The 25,134-nt window shown below is 42.8% G+C and overlaps 1 protein-coding gene across 4 annotated transcripts in view; it reads right to left on the reverse strand.

Annotated features, from left to right (window-relative positions):
- MAP4 (microtubule associated protein 4) overlaps nucleotides 1-25,134 on the reverse strand; it is a 228,598-nt gene that overhangs the window by 74,370 nt on the left and 129,094 nt on the right. For all 4 annotated transcript variants that reach the window (XM_010374739.2, XM_030936494.1, XM_010374729.2 and 1 more), the window contains exon 4: nucleotides 3,971-4,093. In XM_010374739.2, the coding sequence (XP_010373041.1) occupies nucleotides 3,971-4,093 (123 nt within the window). The remainder of the gene's footprint in view (nucleotides 1-3,970; nucleotides 4,094-25,134) is intronic.

The raw sequence follows: 25,134 nt of genomic DNA on the forward strand, positions 1-25,134 counted from the left end.
AGAACTGAGTGGTTATGAGGAGCAGGACAAACCTTTTCTCTCTCTACATTCCCTCTCTTCTAATCCCACAGTTTAAAATTCCATCTATAGGTTGATGACACCTGAATTTATATCTCAAGACCTCTAGACCTCTCCCCTTATTTTCAGACTTTTATGTAGCATGTTTCCAAATCTACTCCTTATATAGTCTTTCCAACTCTAATGGCCTTCTATCCTTCTATCTTTATTGTAAAAATCCTTGGAGTCATCTTGGGCCTCTCTCTTTCATATACCACAGCCAACCCATCAGAAAATGCACTGCATTTGACCTTCAAAATGTGCCCCAGAACCTGACTATTTATTCCCCAGCTCCAAAACGAGGGTTTCTCACAAGGTTGCAGTCCAGCGGTTGGCCAGGGGCTGTGGTGATCTGAAGACTTGATCGGGGCTGCAGAACCTGCCTGTTAAGATGGCTTATATGGCTGTTGAATGGAGGCCTCTGTTCCTCTCCCATGTGTGTCTCTCTGTATCAGCTGGCTTTCCTCATGATGAGTAAACCCAGAGTGATCAAGATGGAAGCTATGATATTTTTTTTTTTTTGAGACGGAGTCTCACTCTGTTGCCCAGGCTGGGGTGCAGTGGTGCGATCTCAGCTCACTGCAACCTCTGCCTCCTGGGTTCAAGTGATTCTCCTGCCTCAGCCTCCCAAGTAGCTGGGACTATAGGCACCTGCTACCATACCCGGCTAATTTTTTGTATTTTTAGTAGAGACAGGGTTTCACCATGTTGGCCAGGATGGTCTTGATCTCTTGACCTCATGATCCACTTGCCTCGGTCTCCCAAAGTGCTGGGATTACAGGTGTGAGCCACTGCGCCCGGCTGAAGCTACGATATTTTTTGTAATTTAATCTCAGAAATGACACACCCTTATTTCTGCTATCTATTCTACGATCACACAGACCAAACCTAGCACAACATGGGAGGTGACCACACAAGGGTATCAATACCAGGAGGCAGGGATCATTGGGAGCCATCCTGGCAGTTGACTACCATACTCAACTTTCAGGAAATTAAACTCCCCTGAATTGTTTTTCCTACTCAAAATTGGTCATTCCTTTGTTACCCTTTCCGGATCCTCTTCTTACTGATTTGAATGACTGATTGATTGATCATTTGAGCTCAGGCGATCAAGGCTGCAGTGAGCCCAGATTGTGCCACTGCACTCCAGCCTGGGTGACAGAGGGAGATTCTGTCTCAAAAAAATAAAATAATGAATAAAATATGGTATATCCATACAATGGAATATTACGTGTCCATAAAGAAAGTACTGATAGATGCCACAAAATGCAGGACTTCTCAAAACATTAGGCTAAGTGAAAAAAAGCAGTCACAAAAAAACCACATTATATGATTCCCTTTATATAAAATGTCCAATCTAAGCAAATTTATAGAGACAAAAAGCAAATTGGTAGTTGCTTAGGGTTGCGGTGGATAGGAAGATGGGGGTGATATTTAAAAGGTACAGAGTTTCTTTTTGTGGTAATAAAAGTGTGCTAAAATTGACTCTGGTTATGGTTATAACAATAAATAGATAAATAGATAAGTAGATAGAGTACAATTCAGTGGAATTTTTTTGGAGACGGAATTTTGCTCTTGTTGCCCAGGCTGGAGTACAACGGCACGATCTTGGCTCACTGCAACCTCCACCTCCCGGGCTCAAGTGATTCTCCTGCCTCAGCCTCCTGAGTAGCTGGGATTACAGGCGCGCACCACCATGCCCGGCTATTTTTTGTATTTTTAGTAGAGATAGGGTTTTACTATGTTGGCCAGGCTGGTCTTGAACTCCTGACCTCAGGTGATCCTCCCGCCTCAGCCTCCCAAAGTGCTGGGATTACAGATGTGAGCCACCACACCCAGCCAATTCAGTAGAATTAAGTTACTCTATTTTGTTTTATTTTATTGAGACAGGGTCTGGCTCTGTCACCCAAGCTGGAGTTTAGTGGGACAATCTTGGCTCACTGCAACCTCCTCCTCCTGGGCTCAAGTGATCCTCCAACCTCAGCCTCCCAAGTAGCTGGGATTACAGGCGCCTGCCACCATACCTGGCTAATTTTTAAAATTTTAGTAGAGACGAGGTTTCACCATGTTGGCCGGGCTGGCCTTGAACTCCTGACCTCAGGTCATCCGCCCGCCTCCTCCTCCCAAAGTGCTGGGATTACAGGCGTAAGCCACCATGCCTGGCATAAGTTACTCTATTTATCTACTCCACCTATCTGTCTGCCTGTCTGTCTACATGTCTATCGGGGACAGGGTCTTGCTGTGTCACCCACGCTAGAGTACAGCAGCACGATCCTAGGTCACTGCAGCTTTGAAGTGATTCCCCCACCCCAGCCTCCCAAACAGCTAGGACTACAGGCATGTGCTGCCACACTCAGCTAATTTTTAAAATTTTTTTGTAGAGATAGAATCTCATTATGTTGCTCAGGCTGGTCTCAAACTCTTGGCCTCAAGTGATCATCCCACCTATGCCTCAAGTGATCATCCCACCTATGCCTCACAAAGTGCTGGGATTACAGGCACAAATCACTGAATCTGGCCGAATTATACATTTTAAATGGGTAAACTGTATGGCACCATGAATTATTGGCCGGGCGCAGTAGCTTACACCTGTAATCCCAGCACTTTGGGAGGTGGAGGTGGGCAGATCATCTGAGGTCAGGAATTTGAGACCAGCCTGGCCAACATGGTGAAACCGTGTCTCTACTAAAAATACAAAAAATTAGTTGGGTGTGGTGGGCACCTATAATTCCAACTATATGGGAAGCTGAGGCAGGAGAATCACTTGAACTCGGGAGGCGGAGGTTGCCGTGAGCTGAGACTGCGCCACTGCACTCCAGCCTGGGTGACAGAGCGAGACTCTGTCTCAAAAAAAGAAAAAAGAATTATATCTCAATATAGCTTTTTCTTCACCCTCCCCCCCAAAATTACTTTGTATCTAGGAAAGCCAATAACTGACAAATGGTACAGAACATCACATACTAGGTTATTTGAAACAAACGACGAGCATCTTATAAGTTAGATGTCAAAAAAGAAGCCATATTTAAGTGGAAACATAACTTGAGCTCTCAACCTGGCTAACAGGGAAGTACCAAAGCTATTCCTTTGAGCTCTTTTGAAACTCATTCTTGCTAACAACTGTAGCTCTGGGCTACTACAGATAGGCTTTTTTTTCTTTTTTTGGTGTTTTGGTTTTTTTTGAGATGGAATTTCGCTCTTGTTGCCCAGGCTGGCGTGCAGTGGCGCAATCTCAGCTCACCGCAACCTCCGCCTCCCAGGTTCAAGCAATTCTCCTGCCTCAGCCTCCTGAGTAGCTGGGATTACAGACATATGCCACCACGCCTGGCTAATTTTGTATTTTTAGTAGAGACAGGGTTTCTCCATGTTGGTCACGCTGGTCTCGAACTCTAGAACTCAGGTGATCCACTCACTTTGGCCTCCCAAAGTGCTGGGATTACAGGCATGAGCCACCGCACCCAGCCTGTTTTTAATTTTATAGAAAGTAGTATGAATCAGCTTTCTCTTCTGTCAAAAGAGGATACATATATTTGGCAGAGTTAGGTAAGAAATACTGATAATGTATATATAAAGGCTCTAGCACTGTGCCTGGCACAAAACAGCACTGGTTTAACATTACCATAATAATTGCTTCTGGAAGAATTAAGGTTCTAAGGTACTACGGATCCTCTAATCTTCAATGTATATAAATTTCAGATAATGTATTTAAAATAGGTTTTGAAGAGCAGGGAACTAGAGGGCATTAAGTATCTCAAAGGAAAGGATAAATGAAAAAGAGAAAGGGACAAATCAATGCTCAGGTTGCACTTTGTGAGCTATATTTAAGCTAAAATATTTTCAGTTGAACGGTGGTTGTAGCTTTTTCACATTTATGTCATAGCACACATTTAGTAGTCATAAGCAAGCCAGCACTTACCAGTCTGGATAGGATTGACCACTTGCTCAGGTTGGAAACAAAAGTTGGTATCTTCTGGCCAGTTCTGGCTATTTGGGTATTCCTGGTAGGCCATTTTCTCTTCAAAGAATTCAGTTGGAGACCCTTAAAATAGAGACAGAAAACAAAAGTTACAAGGTATTACAGTTTTCTCCTCTACTACAATGGAATTTCTACAAAGTATTACAGCTAGTACAATATAAAAATTCCTATGTAGTTAGTGTCTTATAAGAAAACTTTTTTCTTTTAATTGAAAGATAGAAGGAGCTGGGTGCAATGGTGCGTCTGTAGCCCCATTAACTTGGGAGACTGAGACAGGATTGCCTGAATCTGGGAGTTTGAAGCTGTAGTGCACTATGATTGCACCTGTGAATAGCTATTGCATTCCACCCTGGGCAACACAGCAAGACTCTGTCACTAAAAAAATCTTCAAGATAGAAGGAAGTAAAGTAGGTCATTAAAGTTAAAAAAGCACTACAGAGTAACTTCTAGGTTATGTAGGCACGAAGAGGGTAGTGATTTCTCCACATGAAAGAACAAGGATAAAACTGTCAAAAGCAACCATTTCAGGGCACTGGAATTACAAAAAATAAAAAAGCCAGCCTAAATAAGTGGAAAGATATAACATGTTCAGGAATGAAAGATTCAATACTGTTAAGATGGCAATCCTGAAAATGACCAATATATTGAGGAAATTACAAAATAAGCTCATTCCATAATTTATGTCAAAATGCAAAAAACCTAGAAAAGCCAAAACAATTTTGAAGAAAAACAGTTGAAGGGCTTACATAATCTGATTTCAAAAGTTATTATAAATGTACCAACTCAGGCCGGGAAAAGTGGCTCACCTCCTGTAATCCCAACACTTTGGGAAGCTGAGGCAGGCAGATCACTTTGAGATCAGGAGCTCGAGACCAGCCTGACCAACATGGTGAAACCATGTCTCTAGCAAAAATACAAAAATTAGCTGGGCATGGTGGTGCATGCCTGTAATTCCGGCTACTCAAGAGGCTGAGGCATGAGAATCACTTAAACCTGGGAGTGGGAAGGTTGCAGTGAGCAAAGATTGCACCACTGCACTGCAGCCTGGGTGACAGAGCAAGACTGTACCAACTCAGTGTGGTATTGACAACACACTTAGATAAATGGAACAGAACAGGTTCAGAGAGAAACATACAAAGTTAGGGTCAACTGGCTATCTACAAACATAATATAATTCAACATAATTATATTCAACCCAGAAACATTTTTTTCAACAAATGATACAGAAACAACTGGACACTTACCACATACCATATGCAAAAGTTAACTCCAAACAGATCAGAGACCTAACGTAGCTCACTTGCTAATTTATTATGAAAAAAAAAAAAAAAAAAAAAGACAAGACAAAGACCTAATATAAGAGTTAAGGCCAGGTGTGGTGGCTCACGTCTGTAATCCCAGCACTTTGGGAGGCTGAGGCAGGTGGATCACGAGGTCAGGAGATGGAGACCATCCTGGCTAACACAGTGAAATCCCGTCTCTACTAAAAATACAAAAAATTAGCTGGGTGTGCCAGTGGGTGCCTGTAGTCCCAGCTACTCGGGAGGCTGAGGCAGGAGAAGAATGGTGTGAACCCGGGAGGTGGAGCTTGCAGTGAGCCGAGATCGCACCACTGCACTCCAGCCTGGTAGACAGCGAGGCTCCGTCTCAAAAAAGAAAGGAGTTAAAAAGAAAATCTTTGTGACTTTGGATTAGGCAAAGATTTTAGACATGTCACCAAAAGCACTATCTGTAAGAGACAAAATAAATAAATTGGACATCATGAAAATTTTAAAATTTTGCTTTTCAAAGATACCATTAAACAGCCAGGCATGGTGGCTCCCGCCTGTAATCCTAGCACTTTGGGAGGCTGAGTTGAGCGGATCACCTGAAGTCAGGAATTCGAGACCAGACTGGCCAACATGGCGAGACTCCATCTCTACTAAAAATTACAAAAATTAGCTGGGCCTGGTGGCGCATGCCTGCAGTCCCAGCTACTCGGGAGGCTGAGGCAGGAGAATCACCTGAGCCTGGGAGGCAAAGGTTGCAGTGAGCTGACATTGTGCCACTGTACTGCAGCCTGGGCAACAGAGTGAGACTCAAAAAACAAAACCAAACAAACAAAAAAAAACAAAAGACAACAACAAAGATACTATTACAGAAAATGAAAAGAGAAGTCATAGACTTCGAGAAATATTTGCAAATCATAAATCTGATAAAAGATTTGTATGTAGAAGAGATTATAATCTCTTACAATACAATTATAAGATAAACAACTCAATTTAAAACTTGGCGGCCGGGTGCAGTGGCTCATGCCTGTAATCCCAGCACTTTGGGAGGCCGAGGCAGGCGGATCACGAGGTCAGGAAGTCAAGACCATCCTGGCTAACACAGTGAAATCCTGTCTCTACTAAAAATACAAGAAAAAATTAGCCGGGCGTGGTAGAGGATGCCTGTAGTCCCAGCTATTCAGGAGGCTGAGGCAGGAGAAAGGTGTGAATCTGGTAGGCGGAGCTTGCAGTGAGTGGAGATCACACCACTGCACTCCAGCTTGGGCGACAGAGCAAGACTCTGTCTCAAAAAAAAAAAAAAAAAAAAAAAAAGGCTAAAATATTCAGTAGACATTTTACCAAAGAAAATATATAATGCGTAATATGCACATGAAGGAAGCCCATCAGTCCTTAGGGAAATGCAAATTAAAACTACAATGAGATCCTACTACACAACCACTAAAATGGCTGTTATCAGGCCAGGCACAATGGTTCATGCCTGTAATCCCAGTACTTCGGGAGGCTGAGGCAGGAGGATCACCTGAGCCCAGGAGTTTGAGACCAGTCTGGGTAACATAGTGAGACCCTGTCTCTACAAAAACATACAAAAAAAAAATTAGCCAAGCATGGTAACGAGTGTCTGTAGTTTCAGCTACTGAAGATGCTAAAGTGGGAAGATTGCTTGAGCCTGGGAAGTAGAGGCTGCAGTCACCTGTGATCACACTACTGCCTTGGTAACAGAAAAAGACCCTATTTTTAAAAAAAGGCTGTACAAAAAGACTGACAGGAGCAATTCTGAGAATGTGTAAAATGGTAGTTTGGTGGTTTCCTTTTATTTATTTATTTATTTATTTATTTATTTATTTATTTATTTTTTGAGACAGAGTCTTGCTCTGTCGCCCAGGCTGGAGTGCAGTGGCGCGATCTCGGCTCACTGCAAGCTCCGCCTCCCGGGTTCACGCCATTCTCCTGCCTCAGCCTCCCGAGTAGCTGGGACTACAGGCACCTGTCACCTCGCCCGGCTAGTTTTTCATATTTTTTAGTAGAGACGGGGTTTCACCGTGTTAGCCAGGATGGTTTTGATCTCCTGACCTCGTGATCCGCCCGTCTCGGCCTCCCAAAGTGCTGGGATTACAGGCTTGAGCCACCGCGCCCGGCCTATTTTTGTTTTTCTTTTTTTTTTTTTGAGACGGAGTCTCACTCTGTCGCCCGGGCTGGAGTGCAGTGGCCAGATCTCAGCTCACTGCAAGCTCCGCCTCCCGGGTTCACGCCATTCTCCTGCCTCAGCCTCCTGAGTAGCTGGGACTACAGGCGCCGCCACCTCGCCCGGCTAGTTTTTTTGTATTTTTAGTAGAGACGGGGTTTCACCGTGTTAGCCAGGATGGTCTCGATCTCCTGACCTCGTGATCCGCCCGTCTCGGCCTCCCAAAGTGCTGGGATTACAGGCTTGAGCCACCGCGCCCGGCCTATTTTTGTTTTTCTTAAAGGTGCTCTTTTTTTGTTGTTGAGACAGGGTCTTGCTCTGTCATCCAGGCTGGAATGAAGTGGTGTGGATCATGGCTGACTGCAGCCTCAACTTCGCAGGCTCAAGCAATCCTCTCACCTCAGCCTCCCACGTAGCTACAAATATAGGCACTTGCCACCACACCTGCCTAATTTAAACACATTTTTTCTTTTTCTTTTGGTAGAGACAGGGTCTCATTATGTTGCCCAGGCTGGTCTCCAATTTCTGGGTTCAAGCAGTTCTCTGGTCTCAACCTCCCCAAGCCACTGTGCCTGGCTCTACCTGTATTTTTAAAGACTAGTCAAGTACAACAGTGAGAAGCAGGAAAAGAGTGGAACGTGGAGTTCAATCTGTAACTGACTGTGAACAATTGAGATAACTCACTACCTTTGGACCAGCCTCTTTATTTTTTTAAATAACAGCTTTATTGAGTATAATTCACAAAATTCACCCTTTTAAAGTAGAGTTCAAAGGATTTTTTTTTTTGAGTTCAAAGGTTTTTTAGCATATTCACAGTTATACAGCCATCACCACTATCTAACTTCAGAATATTTTCTTCACTCCAAAAAAGAAATCCCATATCTTCTCCTTTCCCACTTTCCCCTACCCCTTGGTAACCACTCGTCTACTTTTTGTTCCTATGGATTTGCCTAATCTAGATATTTCATATAAATGAAGTCATGCAATATGTCATCTTTTGTGACTGACCTCTTTCATTTAGCACAACGTTTTCAAGGTTCATCCATGCTATAGTATGGTATCTGAACTTTATTCCTTTTTATGGCCCAATAACATTCCACTGTGTAGATCCACCACATTTTGTTTATCATCAGTTGACATTTGGTTGTTTTTACTTTTTGGATATTGTGAATAATGCTGCTATAAACATTCATGTACAGGTTTCTGTGGAAGCATGTTTCAATTCTCTTGGATATATACCTAGGAGTAGAACTGCTGGGTCATAAAGCAACTTTATGACTTAAATATGACTTAATATATTGAGACACTGCCAAACTGTTTTCCAAAATGGCTGCATCATTTTACAATCCCAACAACAATACATGAGGACTCCAATTTCTTCACAGCTTCACCAACACGTTATCTTTTTCTTATCGTAGTCACCCTAGATGTGGTAAGAAGTGGCATCTTACCGTGGTTTTGATTTGGACTGCTCTAACGACTAATGATGTTGAACATCTTTTCATGTGTTCATCTGGCATTTGTATGTTTTCTTTGGAGATGTGTCTGCCTAAGCCCTGTATCCATTTTTAACTGCTACTTTATTTTTAGAGGTGGGGTCTCACTACATTGCCTAGACTATTAGAGTGCAGCAGTTATTCACAGGTGCAATCATACTCCTTTGCAGCCTCACACTCCTGGGCTCAAGTAATATTCTTACCTCTGCAAGAGACACCTATAGCTGAGACCACAGGTGTAAACCACCATGCTTGGCTATCTTTTTTTGTTTTTATTTTTGAGACAGTCCTGCTCTGTTGCTCAGGCTGGAGTGCAGTGGCACGATCACAGCTCACTGCAACCTTAAACTCCTGGGCTCAAGAGATCTTCCTGCCTCAGCCTCAAGAATAGCTGGGACTACAGGTGCACACCACCACACCTGGCTATTTTTAAAAATTTTTGTAGAGAAGAATCTCAAAAGCATTATGCTAAGTGAGGAAAGCAAGACACCAAAGAATATATATTGCATGATTCCATTTATACGAAATTTCTAGAACATACAGAACTATAACAGGAAGCAGATCAGTGGTCACCTGAAACTGTAGGTCAGAATAGGGACTGGCTTTGTAAATGGGCTCAAGGGAACTTTCAAGGTAATAAAAAAATGTTCTAAAGATGGATTACAGTGATGGTTGCACAACTCCATAATTTTACTAAGAATCATTTTGACTCCGTAATTTTACTAAGAATCATTTACTTCCACACTTACTATAGGTAAATTTTTGGGTATGTAAATTACACCTCAATAAAGATTTTTCTTTCTTTTCTTTTTTTTTTGAGACAGCGTGTCACTCTGTCACCCAAGCTGGAGTGCAGTAGTGTGATCATAGCTCACTGCAGCCTCGACCTCCTCCTTGGCTCAAGCGATCCTCTCACCTCAGCCTGCCAAGTAGCTGGGACTACCGGCATATGCCACGCTGCCCGGCTAATTTTTCTTATTTGAGACGGAATCTCGCTCTGTCGCCCAGGCTGGAGTGCAGTGGCGCAATCTCAGCTCACTGCAAGCTACGCCTCCTGGGTTCACGCCATTCTCCTGCCTCAGTCTCCCAAGTAGCTGGGACTATAGGCGCCTGCCACCATGCCCGGCTAATTTTTTGTATTTTCAGTAGAGATGGGGTTTCATCGTGTTAGCCAGGATGGTCTCAATCTCCTGACCTTGTGATCCGCCCACCTCGGCCTCCCAAAGTGCTGGGATTACAGGTGTGAGCCACTGCGCCCAGCCCTGCCTGGCTAATTTTTAATTTTTTTGTAGAGGAGGGGGTCTCACCATCTTGCACAGGCTGGTCTCCAACTCCTGGCTTCCCGTCCCAGCCTCCCAAAGTGCTGGGATTACAAGCATGAGCCACCACACCTGGCCTAATAAAAGCTGTTTTTACTACACACTTCCTTGTTAGGGGATATGAACTTTTGTGGAGAAGGGAGGACAAGGGTATGAAAGTGAGATGAGTAAACAATTGTGAAGGAAGTTTTGAGAGGCTGAATAGTCCCAGTACTAAAGTTTAAAATTTCCCTACTACCTTGTGCTGGAAAAACAGACCAGGACTTACAGAAGGTATCCCTGGGAAAGGAGAAGGCTCAGCTACAGAGCACCTATAAAAGGACCCATGGCTAATGCACCTATGGCTAATGCACCTACCTCAAGGCAAACTGCAAAGTAGGTGGCAAGACTGTCCCTCATTTATTACTAGCCAAGTCATCAGGCCTCCTCTAAGTGCAAGCTTTCCCCTTGAAGGTTGCCCTTTATTTTTGTGTTTCAAAGAATCAATTAAATCTGATTTCATTTACATGAAGTGTCTTGGGGAAAGATGTAAAAAGAGGAATGAAACAAGATAATTATTTCTAGATTTTGCATAATCTGGAACGTCTTTAGGAACATCTCCCTAGAGGATCTCAGAAATTTTGAGTTATTTTTAATGCCTGCAAGAATACAAGGGAGATAATAGACTATACTTTTTTTTTTTTTTTTTTTTTTTTTTGAGATGGATTCTCGCTCTCTCGCCAGGCTGGACTGCAATGGTGTCATCTTGGCTCACTGCAACCTCTGCCTCCCAGGCTCAAGTGATTCTCCTGCCTCAGCCTCCTGAGTAGCTGGGATTACAGGTGCGCACTACCACATCTGGCTAATTTTTGTATTTTTGGTAGAGACAGGGTTTCACCATGTTGGTCAGGCAGGTCTCAAACTCCGGACCTCATGATCTGCCCACCTCAGCCTCCCAAAGTGCTGGGATTATAGGCGTGCGCCACCGTGTCCAGCCCTGAACTAAACTTTCAACTAAGATATCCGAATTACTGTTTTGTAACTAAAACTCTTTTTTTTTTTTTTGAGATGGAGTCTTGCTCTGTCACCCAGGCTGGAGTGCAGTGGTGCGATCTCAGCTCACTGCAAGCTCCGCCTCCCGGGTTCACGCCATTCTCCTGCCTCAGCCTCCCAAGTAGCTGGGACTACAGGTGCCTGCCACCACACCCAGCTAATTTTTTGTATTTTTAGTAGAGACGGGGTTTCACTGTGTTAGCCAGGATGGTCTTGATCTCCTGACCTCGTGATCCACCCGCCTCGGCCTCCCAAAGTGCTGGGATTACAGGCATGAGCCAAAGCGCCCGGCCTAAAACTCTTCTTATATAAGCAAAACACTTGATCCCTAAGAAACTTAATCTGTTGAAGGGAGAGTGAACACTGTAAATGACAAAGTCTCTTGAGTCTTATGTCAATCTGAGCCTCTAATAGGAGCTGTTTCTCTCTGGGGGTCATGGGTGCTGTCCCGCACATAACTGACAGGCTTCTTCTGCTCTAAGTTAGGAGAAAGGGAAGTACATCAATTCTTCAGAAGAGGACTTTTTCTAATTTTATGCACTCCTGCCTCAGCCTCCCGAGTAGCTGGGACGACAGGCGCCTGCCACCACGCCCGGCTAATTTCTTGTATTTTAGTAGAAACGGGGTTTCACTGTGTTAGCCAGGAAGGTCTCAATCTCCTGACCTTGTGATCAGCCCACCTCGGCCTCCCAAAGTGCTGGAATTACAGGCAGGAGCCACCGCGCCTGGCCCACAAGTGTTTTTTTAAAGATGAAAACTGATCATCATAATTGTCTTCCATCAATAACAGCTTACAATGGACTACCATGCTCTGTACATGGCTATTCCCTATGTCAACTCCTAATGAAATGTGGCCCTGTACATTTATGTCTAAGCACCTCTGGAGGTTTAAATGTATCATCTCTAACCCCTCGAAGTCCCCCCTCACCTCACTCCTTCTCGTCTCTCCCCAGTGTTCTTTTTCTTTTTTTTTTTTGAGACGGAGTCTCGCCCTGTTGCCCAGGCTGGAGTGCAGTGGCACGATGTAGGCTTACTGCAACCTCCACCTCCCGGTTTCATGCCATTCTCCTGCCTCAGCCTCACGAGTAGCTGGGACGACAGGCGCCCATCACCATGCCTAGCTAATTTTTTGTATTTTTTAGTAGAGACGGGGTTTCACCGTGTTAGCCAGGATAGTCTCGATCTCCTGACCTCGTGATCCACCCACCTCGGCCTCCCAAAAGTGCTGGGATTACAGGTGTGAGCCACCGCGCCCGGCCTCCCCAGTGTTCTTTATCTGTTCTGTCCTCTCTTTTTCTTTAAGAGAGCCAACTTAATTTATTATTTTATTTTACTTTATTTTTTATTTTTTGAGACAGAGTCTCGCTCTGTCACCCAGGCTGGAGTGTGGTGGTGTGATCTCGGTTCACTGCAACCTCTACCTCCTGAGTTCAAGCAATTCTCAAGCCTCAGTCTCCCGAGTAGCTGAGATTACTGGCGTGCACCACCACACCTGGCTACTTTTTGTATTTTTAGTAGAGACGGGGTTTTACCATGTTGGCCAGGCTGGTCTTGAACTCCTGAACCCAAGTGATCTGCCTGCCTCAGCCTCCCTAAGTGTTGGGATTACAGGCATGTGCCACTGCACCTGGCCCCAAAAGTCAACTTTGAATGGCATTTCAACACAAGTAGGTTCCCCAGAGCTGAATGTGGTGAAACTGGGTTAATTATGTAGTTTAATTTTCTGTACTTTATATATGTATTCATCATTATTTCAGCAGATATGTAAGGTCAGTTTTACATAGGTCACACATACTTGTTTTTAAACACTGCTGGAGAAGAAATCTCAGGGCTGACTGAAGCAACAGATTCAGGCACTGGGTAAAGAGAGGGACAGGACAGCAAGAGCTAATCTACTGGTGGTGATCAGGCAGCACTGAATCAACAGCACCATAACATATATATTTTTTTAAAAAGTGATTAGGGTTTTCCCCTACTTTGAACCCTACTTTTCCCCAAATTTCTACCCTTTCAATACCTTTTAGTATCTGCTGTATACTGATGGTGTACAGTTTTGAGACAGCATCTCCCTTTGTCTCCCAGGCTGGAATCCAGTGGCTTGATCTCAGCTTACCCTAAAGTACGTCTCCCAGGCTCAAATGATCCTCCCACCTCAGCTTCTTGAGTACTGGGACTACAAGCACGTGCTACCATACTCGGCTAATTTTTGTATTTTTGGTAGAGACAGGATTTCGCCATGCTACTCAGGCTGGTCTTGAACTTCTGGGCTCAAGCAGTCCACCCACCTTGGCCTCCCAAAGTGCTGGAATTACAGGCCACCGTGCCTGGCCCAGTCTGCTTTCTTATAAACAGTATTAGTGCTGCTCATAATTTACATATTACTAACAAATGAATCAGTGACTCCTTCTGTTTCACACACTCAGCTCTTTCTTTGTTTTTGTTTTGTTTTGTTTTGTTTTTTGTTTTTTTCCAGTGGTAACCTCAGAACTTTAAAGTGAAAGGAACCTAGAGGATCACCTAATCCAAACCTCTAAGTTTAGACCATGCCACATTTGTCCAGATAATTCATTTACCAATTTAACCACCTACTGTCAATCGCTACTCCAGGCATTAGTGATTCAGCAGTAAACCAAATGGTGAAATGTCCTGCTCTCATGGAACTTAGATCACCACCATCACCACCATTACCCTATGCTTAGGCACTATGAAAACACAGAAGCAAGTATTAGTCTAGTTGAGAGTTTAAGACATGCCCAGTGATGCAAATCTCTGCAAGCTTTAGTTTTTATATCTAATACCTACTTCATAAGGCTGAGAGAAGATATGTGAAAGTGCTTAGAAATTATGAGAAACATGCTAAATTATTGCTAATCCTACAATAACTATTATGGTTTATGTAGGATAAGTGTCTACAATGCAGTAAGTGCTACTATAGGAGTTTAAGGAACAGTCACATAATACAGTCGTGGGATGATCTAGGATCTTCCTGTAGGATACTAGAACTTAACTGAATCTAGAAATATAGAAGGATATAATTAAATGAAGCTGGGAAACAGAGAAAGAGACAAAGTAGGGAAGACACATAGCGAGCAAAACAGAAGTTAGGGCCATGGGCAGGCCCAAAGTGTTATGTTTTGGATCATATCACTTTGGATGAAACACATTTATGGAGGACAGCAGTTCTTCATAAAGGGCAGCTAGAGCTTCAAAGGCCAAATAGAAACTTAAGATTTGTCTGCCTGAATGCCTTCTAAAGGGAAACTCACCCCTAGGAACCATCCCATTCCTCTATTTGGTCCTGGTGTTTTGCTTTCTCCACCAAAGAAGTAAACTTGTGATTCAAGCAGGCCCAAAGCCCTTTTGGAGAAACTTGATATACAGACATTTTAGATATTGAACCATAAGAATATAACTGAGCTGGCCAGGCATGGTGGCTCACGCCTGTAATCCCAGTACTTTGGGAAGTTGAGATGGACGGATCACCTAAGGTCAGGAGTTCCAGACCAGCCTGACCAATATCGTGAAACCCCATCTCTACTAAAAATGCAAAAATTAGCCAGGGTGTGGTGGTGTGCATCTGTAGTCCCAGCTACTCAGGAGGCTGAGACAGGAGAATTGCTTGAACCCGGGAGGCAGAGGATGCAGTGAGCCGAGATCACACAACTGCACTCCAGCTGCAGTGACAGAGCGAGACTTATTCCCCAAAAACAAAACAAAACAAAACAAAACAAAACAAAACAAAACAAAACAAAAAAAACTAGGAATATACTTCAAAAAAAATTAAGAATTTTATATCAGAATATAAAATTAAGAATACAGCTGCCAGTGGCCATCTTTCTCAACCCTAAAAGACACTGCCTGAGAATGAAGCCAAAGAAAGTGTAGGGAGGAAAGAAGGGGATAAAGGAGGGTAGGAGAGAGACAAAGAAGGAGAAGAAGGACAGAAAGAGGCCAGGCATGGTGGCTCACACCTGTAATCCTAGCACTTTGGGAGGCCGATGTGGTGGATCACTTGAGGCCAGAAGTTTGGCACCAGCCTGACCAATGTGGTGAAACCCCATCTCTACTAAAAATACAAAAATTAGCCAGGCATGGTGGCAGGCTCCTGTAAGCCCAGCTATTCGGGAGGCTGAGGCAAGAGAATCACTTGAATCTGGGAGGTGGAGGTTGCAGTGAGCCAAGATCGCGCCATTGCACTCCAGCTTGGGTGACAAGAGCGAAACTCTATATCAAAAACAAAAAAACAAAAAAACAAAAAAGAAAAGAAAAGAAAGAAAACAGAATCAGGAGATCCAGGCTCTAATTTTGACTCTGCCACTTAACTTTGGGTGTGACCTTAAGACTGTTAGAGCTAGACTACTCATCCAGAATTAAAAAAAAAAAAAAAAAATTGTGCTACATAATTTCTAAAGCCCATTTTAATTTTAAAATTAATTCTGAGACTTCTGACTTATCCATTCATCTTTATAATTCTCAAAAACCTCGTAAAACATAACTTACAAATAAGACTCAGCAGTTATCAGACAGATGAAATACTTGGTCATTTAAGTAGATGAAAGTACGTGTCACTTGTCTAAGCCAGAAAAATGACAATGAATCAAAGAACAAACCACAGCATCCTCAGGAAGGTTCATAAGTGGCATACACACTGAGCAGAGGGGAAGAAAAGGTGATAAAACTTGGATAAACACCTTTTTAAATTAGTAAAAATATTAAAAGCAATATGTTTTTTCATATGATTAATATATTTGTCTTAGTTCTTAAATCACAAAACACAAATGTAATAAAACAACCTCATTCTGGATTACTGCAGTGAAATTAATCAGAAAATTATAGGAGAAAGATGTTTCTGATGTTCTCGGGTTGAAGCTAGGAATCAATCTCAGAACATTTGGCTACTTTCAAGAACAGCTTTTCCTTTTTCTTCTTTTTTTTTTTGAGACGAAGTCTCGCTCTTGTCTCCCAGGCTGGAGTGCGATGGCACGATCTCAGCTCACTGCAACTTCTGCCTCCTGGGTTCAAGAGATTCTCCTGCCTCAGCCTCCTGAGTAGCTGGGATTACAGGCGCCTGCCAACATGCTTGGCTAATTTTTGTATTTTTAGTAGAGACGAGGTTTCACCATGTTGGCCAGGATGGTCTCGAACTCCTTACCACAAGTGATTCGCCCACCTCTGTCTCCCAAAGTGCTGGGATTACAGGCGTGAACCACTGCACCCGGTCATTTTTCTTCTTTTATTATTAAATATTCTAAAAAATGGAAAGGAGGGAGAGAATAGCTGGGCACCAGCAGACATATTTGAGTTCTTACTTTTAGTTTATTGAGACAAGATCTCTGCTGGGTGCGGTGGCTCATGCCTGTAATCCCAGCACTTAGGGAAGGCAGAGGCGGGCAGATCACTTGAGGTCAGGAGTTAGAGACCAGCCTGGCCAACATGGTGAAACCCCGTCTCTACTAAAAATACAAAAATTAGCCCGGCATGGTGGTGCACACCTGTAATCCTAGCTACTCGGGAGGCTGAGACAGGAGAATTGCTTGAACCTGGGAGGTGGAGGTTGCAGTGAGCCGAGACTGTGCCACTGCACTCCAGCCTGGGCGACAGAGCTAGACTCTGTCTCACAGAGACAGAAAAAAAAAGGGGGGGGATTGTTAATTGACACAAGGTCTGTTTCCCAGGTATAGTGGCGTGATCACAGCTCACTGAAGCCTCAACTTCCTAGGCTCAAGCAATCCTTCCCTCTCAGCTTCCCCAGTAGCTAAGGACACAGATGTGTGCCACTATGCCCTTCTAATTTATTATTATTATTTTGGGGGTAGAGACGGGTCTCCATATATTGCCCAGGCTGGTGTTGAACATCTGGGCTCAAGCATTCCTCCTGACTTGACCTCCCAAAATGCTAGGATTACATGCATGAGCCACCGCACCAGGCCCATATTTGAGTTCTTAATCCTGGCTTTGCCACAGGCTAACCATGCAGATTTGGGACAGCCCTTTCATCTCTCTTGGTTACAGTAATGACCTCTAAGGATACTTGTTCAGTTCTAAAATTATGGTAAGTAAAGAACATTCTACCTATCTTCAAGTCACATCCTATTTAGAGAAGGTGCACCTACCCATCTATTTCAAAGCTAATAAAGACAATGTGTTTAGGGCTTCAACAACACAAAACATTATTACGGCAAATGTTAGATGCTAATCTAATAGCCTTCCTCACCCATCAAATGAACCCATGCCAGGCTTGTTCCCTACTACTCCAACAGGAAAGCCATGTGTAAGTAGGCTGTCCCCTCATGGCTCCTGCTAGAGCCTGTGCTCCACTCTGTCCCTGTGCCTTTGCTCATGAGATCATTGATCCCCTGCTTGAAATGTCTCCTCCCTGATCCAATTCCAAAGCCCGACTTGGGCCTCATACCTTCCACAGAACCTCTCTGATGACTTTAATGCTTACTTTCCACTACTTAGCTCTTTTACCAATCACTGTTACTAGGAAAGAATTTATAGTCCTTAAGCATATGTTTTCCTGTTAGTCTTTATGTAAAAAATTAAAAAGTCTTTAAGTATTCTATTTATCATTAAAATGTTCATTATTTCACATGTTAGTAGGTGAATTCATTAATGTTTAAAAAGAAAATATTGTGCTTTTCCTACTTTTATTTCCTCACAATGCCTAGCTCACTGCATGGGACAGAATAGTATGCAATAAATAAGTTGCTATCAAATTATCACAAGATTGTTATTTGGGCTGAATGATGTAAGTTAAATTCACAGTATACACCACACTTCTTGGAAACTGATTTGCGTTTAGTATAAAGAGCGTAAGGTTGGTGACGTAATACTGCTTTTTTTTTTTTAAAGCATAAGGAATTCCAAAATAATTTAAACAGCCTATCATTTCTAAGATAAACATTAAAAACTCTGTGATTCTGCTTATATTTCTTACTCCTGGTAAGAAACTGTAAAGAAATAGTTTTTTTTTTTTTTTAAACAACCACCTCTTTATCAAAAAATAGTTTTTAATCAGAGAAGTGGGTACGTTTTCCTCACCCTTCCTGGAGGAGCATGAAAGTCTGTTTTTTGTTTTTTTGTTTTTTTGTTTTTTTTTTGAGGCAGAGTCTCACTCTGTCGCCTAGGATGGAGTGCAGTGGCACAATCTCCACTCACTGCAACCTCCCAGGTTCAAGCGATTCTCCTGCCTCAGCCTCTCGAGTAGCTGGGATTACGGTGTGCGCCACCGTGCCTGGCTGATTTTTGCATTTTTAGTAGAGACGGTTTCACCTTGTTGGTCAGGCTGGTCTCAAACTCCTGACCTCAGGTGATCCGCCCACCTTGGCCTCCCAAAGTGCTGCAATTGTAGCTGTGAGCCACCATGCCTGGCCCAAGTCTGGTTTTAAGGTGCAGAATTTTGCTGGTTATTCCATTCCACAGGGTGCAGCACAGCCTGGAGCAGCTATCTCAACAGCAAAGTTCAGAATCACCAGTCCCCCGCTATCAGTATTATTAAGGAGCATGTTTGACCAGAGGTTCACTCCCACATTTTTATTCAATATTGCTGACCTAGATTTTGTTCTAAAAACCACACAGCAGAAGCAGGCAAACTCCCCTGTAGAAACAACAGCCTTCAGAATAAATTTTTTAGCATAATTGCAATCTACTCAGAGTCTATTTCAGTAAAACTATGGAAAATGAAATTCCAAACAAGAAGCAATTTACATAATGCAGTGGAAACAATCCTTACCCCTACCACTGACCATCCCTAGAGACTTTGGTTCTCCTATAAAAGTAGAATGGGGAAGGACAGGGCTCAGTTTTCTATCTCTGAAATTGAAGGCATTTACAGAAAAGGCATATGGCTAAACATTTAAAGAACTAATTAATCAAGTAGATATCTACATATCAAAACTAGACTAATTCTGTCACATATGATCCATTCCAAGTGCAAGATAGACTGATGGATTTTAAATAACAGTACAAAAAGTTCATTGATAGGGTTTCAGATTCCCCATTGCAAATAACCTTTAAGAAACTACCACTTGGCTGGGTGCAGTAGTTCACCCCTATAAACCATAGCACTTTGGGAGGCTGAGGTGGGAGAACTGCTTAAGCCCAGGAATTGTTTTTCCTTTTTTTGAGACGGAGTTTTGCTCTTGTTGCCAAGGCTGGAGTGCAACGGCACAATCTCAGCTCACTGTAAACTCCACCTTCTGGGTTCAAGCAACTCTCCTGCCTCAGCCTCCCAAGTAGCTGAGATTACAGGCAGCTACCACCACATCTGGCTAATTTTTTGTATTTTTAGTACAGATGGGGTTTTTCCATGCTGGCCAAGCTGGTCTCAAACTCCTGACCTTAGGTGATCCACCCACCTCGGTCTCCCAAAGTCCTGGGATTACAGCGCCTGGCCAGAGCCCAGAAATTAATTTGAGATCAGCCTGGGCAACATAATGAGACCCTATCTCTTAAAAAAAAAAAAAAAAAAAAGGAAGAAGAAGAAAAAAAAGAAACTACTACATTTGTGAAGTTTTGATGTCAAATCAAATAAGATATCCATAGTTACCTGGAAAAAAACTGTCAAAATATTCCTCTTTCTAACTACATATTTGTGTGAATTGGATTTTCTTCATACACTGCAACCCAAACAACATATTGTGACAGACTGAATGCAGAGGCAGATATAAAAATACAGCTGTGTTCTATTAAGACAGACATTAAAAAGATTTTTAAAAGCAAAACCACGGCCGGGAGCGGTGGCTCACACCTGTAATCCCAGCACGTTGGGAGGCAGAGGCAGGCAGATCAAGAGGTCAGGAGTTCGAGACTAGCCTGGCCAACATGGTAAAACATTGTCTCTACTAAAAATAAAAATAAAAAAAACTGGGCATAGGTGGCATGTGCCTGTAGTCCCAGCTACTCAGGAGGCTGAGGCAGGAGAATTGTTTGAACCCGGGTGGCAGAGGTTGCAGTGAGCTGAGATCGCGCCACTGAACTCCAGCCTGGCCAACCGGGCAAGACTTCGTCTCAAAAAAAAAAAGGCAAAAACACTACCACTCTTCTTACTAATCTCTTTCATTTTTGAAACTATACTTCTCATTAAAAATATTGTTTATATTAATTTTTTAAATGAGATAATAAGTATTTTTAAGGTTTCTCTAGTTTTAATTTGATAAATAGATATAACCCTCATAAACAAAAGCTCTTTGGGGGTCTTTACTAAGGGCTGTGCTAGTATTTGGTCTCTAAACTCCTCTTCAATTTTAGAAGTCTGTTAGTCCAAATCCCTATATACTCCAGTGCAGGCTCACTCTTCCAGCCTCCTCCAGCCCCGTTCTTCCCTCTCCCCATTCCCTGAAGAAAGTCAAGAAATCCAAGACAAAGTTCAGGCTTCATTATGCTTTTGGGATAGAAGCTTAACTATGTGAAAAATGAAAAAACACACAATATAGTATCTCATTAAGAGGTAAACTTAATCATAAAGACGTTAAAATGGTATCACAATAAAAATTAAGAAAAATTAATGCTGGCAAAGGTGCTTCACAGAAAAGAAAGGGGAAAATGTCTGAATATGATATTTTCATTTACTATTGACAGGTTTTTTTTTAATTAAAAACTTTTTTTTCTATTTATTTTTAGAGATAGGGGTCTCACTTTGTTCCCTAGGCTGGAGTGCAGTAGCTATTCACAGGCATTATCATAGCTCACTGGAGCCCTGACTGAGCTCCTGGCCTCAAGTGATCCTCCCACATCAGCCTCCCACGTAGCAGGGATTACAGGTACATGCCACTGTGGCCTGCCAATTACCACTGTTTTGTTTTTGTTATTTTTGTTTTTTTTTTTTCATGCTCACAGGGATACCAATTACTACTGACACTGTAAGTAATGCATGTGAGAACATCTTAGATTACTAGATAAAACAAAGGTGACAAGGAAAATACGTGTATATTCATATATATACATATCTTACAGAATGCTAAAATAGTTGTGGTAAAATTGTATTGATTACTGAATCTGGAAAAATGTATAAAGTTCTTTCAACTTTTCTATAAATTTGAAATTATTTCAAAATAAGCTGGGCATGGCGGCTCACACCTGTAATCATCGCACTTTGTGAGGTGGAGGCAGGAGGATCGCCTGAGCCCAAGCATTGGAGACCAGCCTGGGCAATGTGGCAAGACCCCAACCTCTACAAAAAAATTTTTAAAAATTAGCCAGGCATGGTAGTGCACACCTGTCGTCCCAGTTACTTTGGAGGCTGAGGTGGGAGGATTGCTTGAGCCAGGATTTCAAGATTGCAGTGAGCTATGTTAGAACCACTGCACTCCAGCCTGGGCAACAGACCAAGACCCTGTCTCCAAAAACAAAGAAGAAAAAAAAATCTTTCAAAATAAAAATACAAGTATTTCAATAAAAAAAGTGACAGGGGAAAGCCTACTCTTTTCTCAGATTTTCAGCTAACTCCATTTTTTATAATTAAACAGATACAAATGTTCATATCCAACCATATTAGCGTCTTTCTCCACTGTATTAAACTAGCAAAAAGCCCACTAACCTTTCCTGATTTAAAATAATATTTTAGGCCGGGTGCGGTGGCTCATGCCTGTAATCCCAGCACTTTGGGAGGCTGAGGCCCACGGATGACATGAGGCCAAGAGTTCAAGACCAGCCCGACCAACATGGTAAAACCCCATCTCTACTAAAAACACAGAAATTAGCCAGGCGTGATGGTGCATGTCTGTAATCACAGCCACTGAGGAGACTGAGGCAGGAGAATTGCTTGAACTTGGGAGGCAGAGGGTGCAGTGAGCCCAGATCGTGTCACTGCATTCCAGCCTAGGTAACAAAGCAGGACTCTGTCTCAAAAAAAATAAAAAAAAAAAGGCTTTAAACACATCTCAATTAAAAAAACAAAAATAATGATATTTGACATCCCTACAATGTTTGGAAGACTTTAAGTTTAGCCCTCTAACAATATTTGAAAACACCAAGGCATTTGAAGGAAGTCTCCAGCAGGAAGGAGATAACTTTAAGATCACATAGCACACTTGTTTTGCTTCAACCAGAAATTCTGCTGGATGTGTCTCAGAGTGGCCATAGGCGCAGGATACTACTCTGAGACCATAATACAGGCTAAGCTGGCAGTAGCTGAGCTGTAAACTCAGAATACTATAAATTCAGAATACTGAATATTTTCAGTATTCTACCTCCCACAACACTTGATTTATTATCATACTGAATGTACTTGTTCCTGTAAACACATCTCTCTACACCAACTTCCTATAAAAACATGTGTCCCTGGCAAGGCATGGTGGCTCACGCCTGTAATCTCAGCACTTTGGGAGGCTGAGGCGGGCAGATCACAAGGTCAGGAGTTCGAGAACAGCCTGACCAACATAGTGAAACCCCGTCTCTACTAAAAATACAAAAATTGGGCAGGTGTGGTGGCACATGCCTGTAGTTCCAATTACTCGGGAGGCTGGGGCAGAAAAATCACTTGAACTTTGGAAGCAGAGGTTGCAGTGAGTCGAGATCACACCACTGCACTCTAGCCTGAGCGACAGAGCAAGACTCCATCTCAAAAAATAAATAAATAAAATAAAATACAAAAAAATTGGCTTGTGTATTTTATATGCTTACACATTTTTCCATGGTACTGTAGGTCATTTTAGTGATTACATTTGACACTTTTGACAGAAAAGCAGGTCAATTAGTTCCTTGGGATCAAAAAGGGGTTGATTACAAAGCGGCAGGAGAGAATTGTTAGAGTGATTCTACAATGGTTCTGCATCTTGAGTATGGTATGACTATGCATTTGTCAAATCTTAGGGTGAATTTTACTGAATGTAAATTCATACTTCAATAAACAGGACTTTAAAAACTTACCAAAAAAACCCCACAAAACAACAACAACAAAAGACCTGGGTGCAGTTCACACCTGTAATCTCAGCAGTAATCTGGGCCAAGGCAGGAGGCTTGAGCCCAGAAGTTCAAGACTAGAATGAGCAACATACAGAGACCCCATCTCCACAAAAAATAAAAAATTAGTCACTGTGGCACATGCCTGTAGCCTCAGCTACCCAGGAGGCTGAGGTAGGAGGACTACTTGAGCCTAGAAGTTTGAGGTTACAGTGAGCAATGATCACGCCACTGCACTCCAGCCTGAGTGACCGAGTGAGACCCTGTCTCTAAATAAATAAATAAAACTTTAGGGCCGGGCGCGGTGGCTCAAGCCTGTAATCCCAGCACTTTGGGAGGCCGAGACGGGCGGATCACGAGGTCAGGAGATCGAGACCATCCTCGCTAACACAGTGAAACCTCGTCTCTACTAAAAATACAAAAACTAGCTGGGAGAGGTGGCGGGCGCCTGTAGTCCCAGCTACTCGGGAGGCTGAGGCAGGAGAATGGTGTAAATCCGGGAGGCGGAGCTTGCAGTGAGCTGAGATCTGGCCACTGCACTCCAGCCCAGGCGACAGAGCGAGACTCCGCCTCAAAAAAAAAAATAAAATAAAATAAAAAAATAAAAATAAATAAATAAATAAAACTTTTTATTTAAAAAAGAGTCCACTATGTTTAATGAGGCAGAGATGCCAAAGCTTCCCTAGCAAGATGTAGAGGAGGCAATTCAAAAGCTTAGAGAGATAGAAATGTTGAAATGGATTTTTCATGTGTAACCTACGTTGCACAAAAAAGCCCGGAAGATAATCCTTTCACTCAGGCATTGAGAAATCCATTAGTAAGGCTGGGCATGGTGGCTCATACCTGTAATCCCAGCACTTTGGGAGGCTGAGCCAGGTGGATCACTTGAGGCCAGGAGTTCAAGACCAGCCTGGTCAACATGGTGAAACCCTGACTGTACTAAAAATACAAAAATTAGCCAGGTGTGGTGGTGCACAATAGTAATCCCAGCTACTTGGGAGGCCGAGGCATGAGAATTGCTTGAACCCAGGAGGCAGAGGTTGCAGTAAGCCAAGATCATGCCACTGTACTCCAGCCTGGGTGACAGACTGAGACCCTGTCTCCAAAAAAAAAAAAAAAACAAAACAGAAATGCATTAGTGAGGGGATCACCTTCATCCTTGAAAAGCTGTGGTTGCTCCCCTTTGCAGTGTGTCCCTATTCCCCTAGACATGGGTTGGCAAACTTTATTTATAAAGGGCCACAGATAAACATTTTAGGTTTTACAGTCCCTAAGGTCTCTGTCACAACCCCCAGGTTGGCCATGGGAAATACCACCACTAAGTGGGTTCCCTGATTCAAAGGAGTAACAGGATCCTCTAATAACAGAGGCCAAGTAGCAGCATGTAATCATCAAAGACAAGGTGGCAACATCCACTATAAAGACAGTAGAGTTGTACTGGTAATCAGAACATCTTGGCCCACCAGGATGTTTGGCAGTAATTGATCACAGTATTCCACAAGCAGCCTACCAAAACAGATTCATCTGTACAACTGGAAAAAACTCCAGCTCTGGTAGTAAAAACCTGACTAGAAAAGTTTTGACCTCTCATCTAATTTCCAGACCCAAGTCAATCAACAAGCCCAGGTCCCCTGAGGAATAACCTGTAGCATTACCACAAGTACAAGTACATACTGTAAATCCTCATCCAAGCTTCCCCAAAGGCTATTTACTAGAGTGACTACGGATTAGAGAAAAGGAAATACCCAGACCTTTCGGAGATGACTAATTCCTGGGGACCCAAAATGCTACTGTGGCCTATCAGTCAAAGCGAGTGCTGACAGTGGTTAGGTAATAGATGAAATGCTTAGCTCAAGTCCACCTCACAGTGGACCCCATAGTACAATGGACCTACTTTGTT

The sequence above is a fragment of the Rhinopithecus roxellana genome, chromosome 1, assembly GCF_007565055.1.
Source record: "Rhinopithecus roxellana isolate Shanxi Qingling chromosome 1, ASM756505v1, whole genome shotgun sequence".
Classification (NCBI taxonomy): Eukaryota; Metazoa; Chordata; class Mammalia; order Primates; family Cercopithecidae; genus Rhinopithecus; species Rhinopithecus roxellana.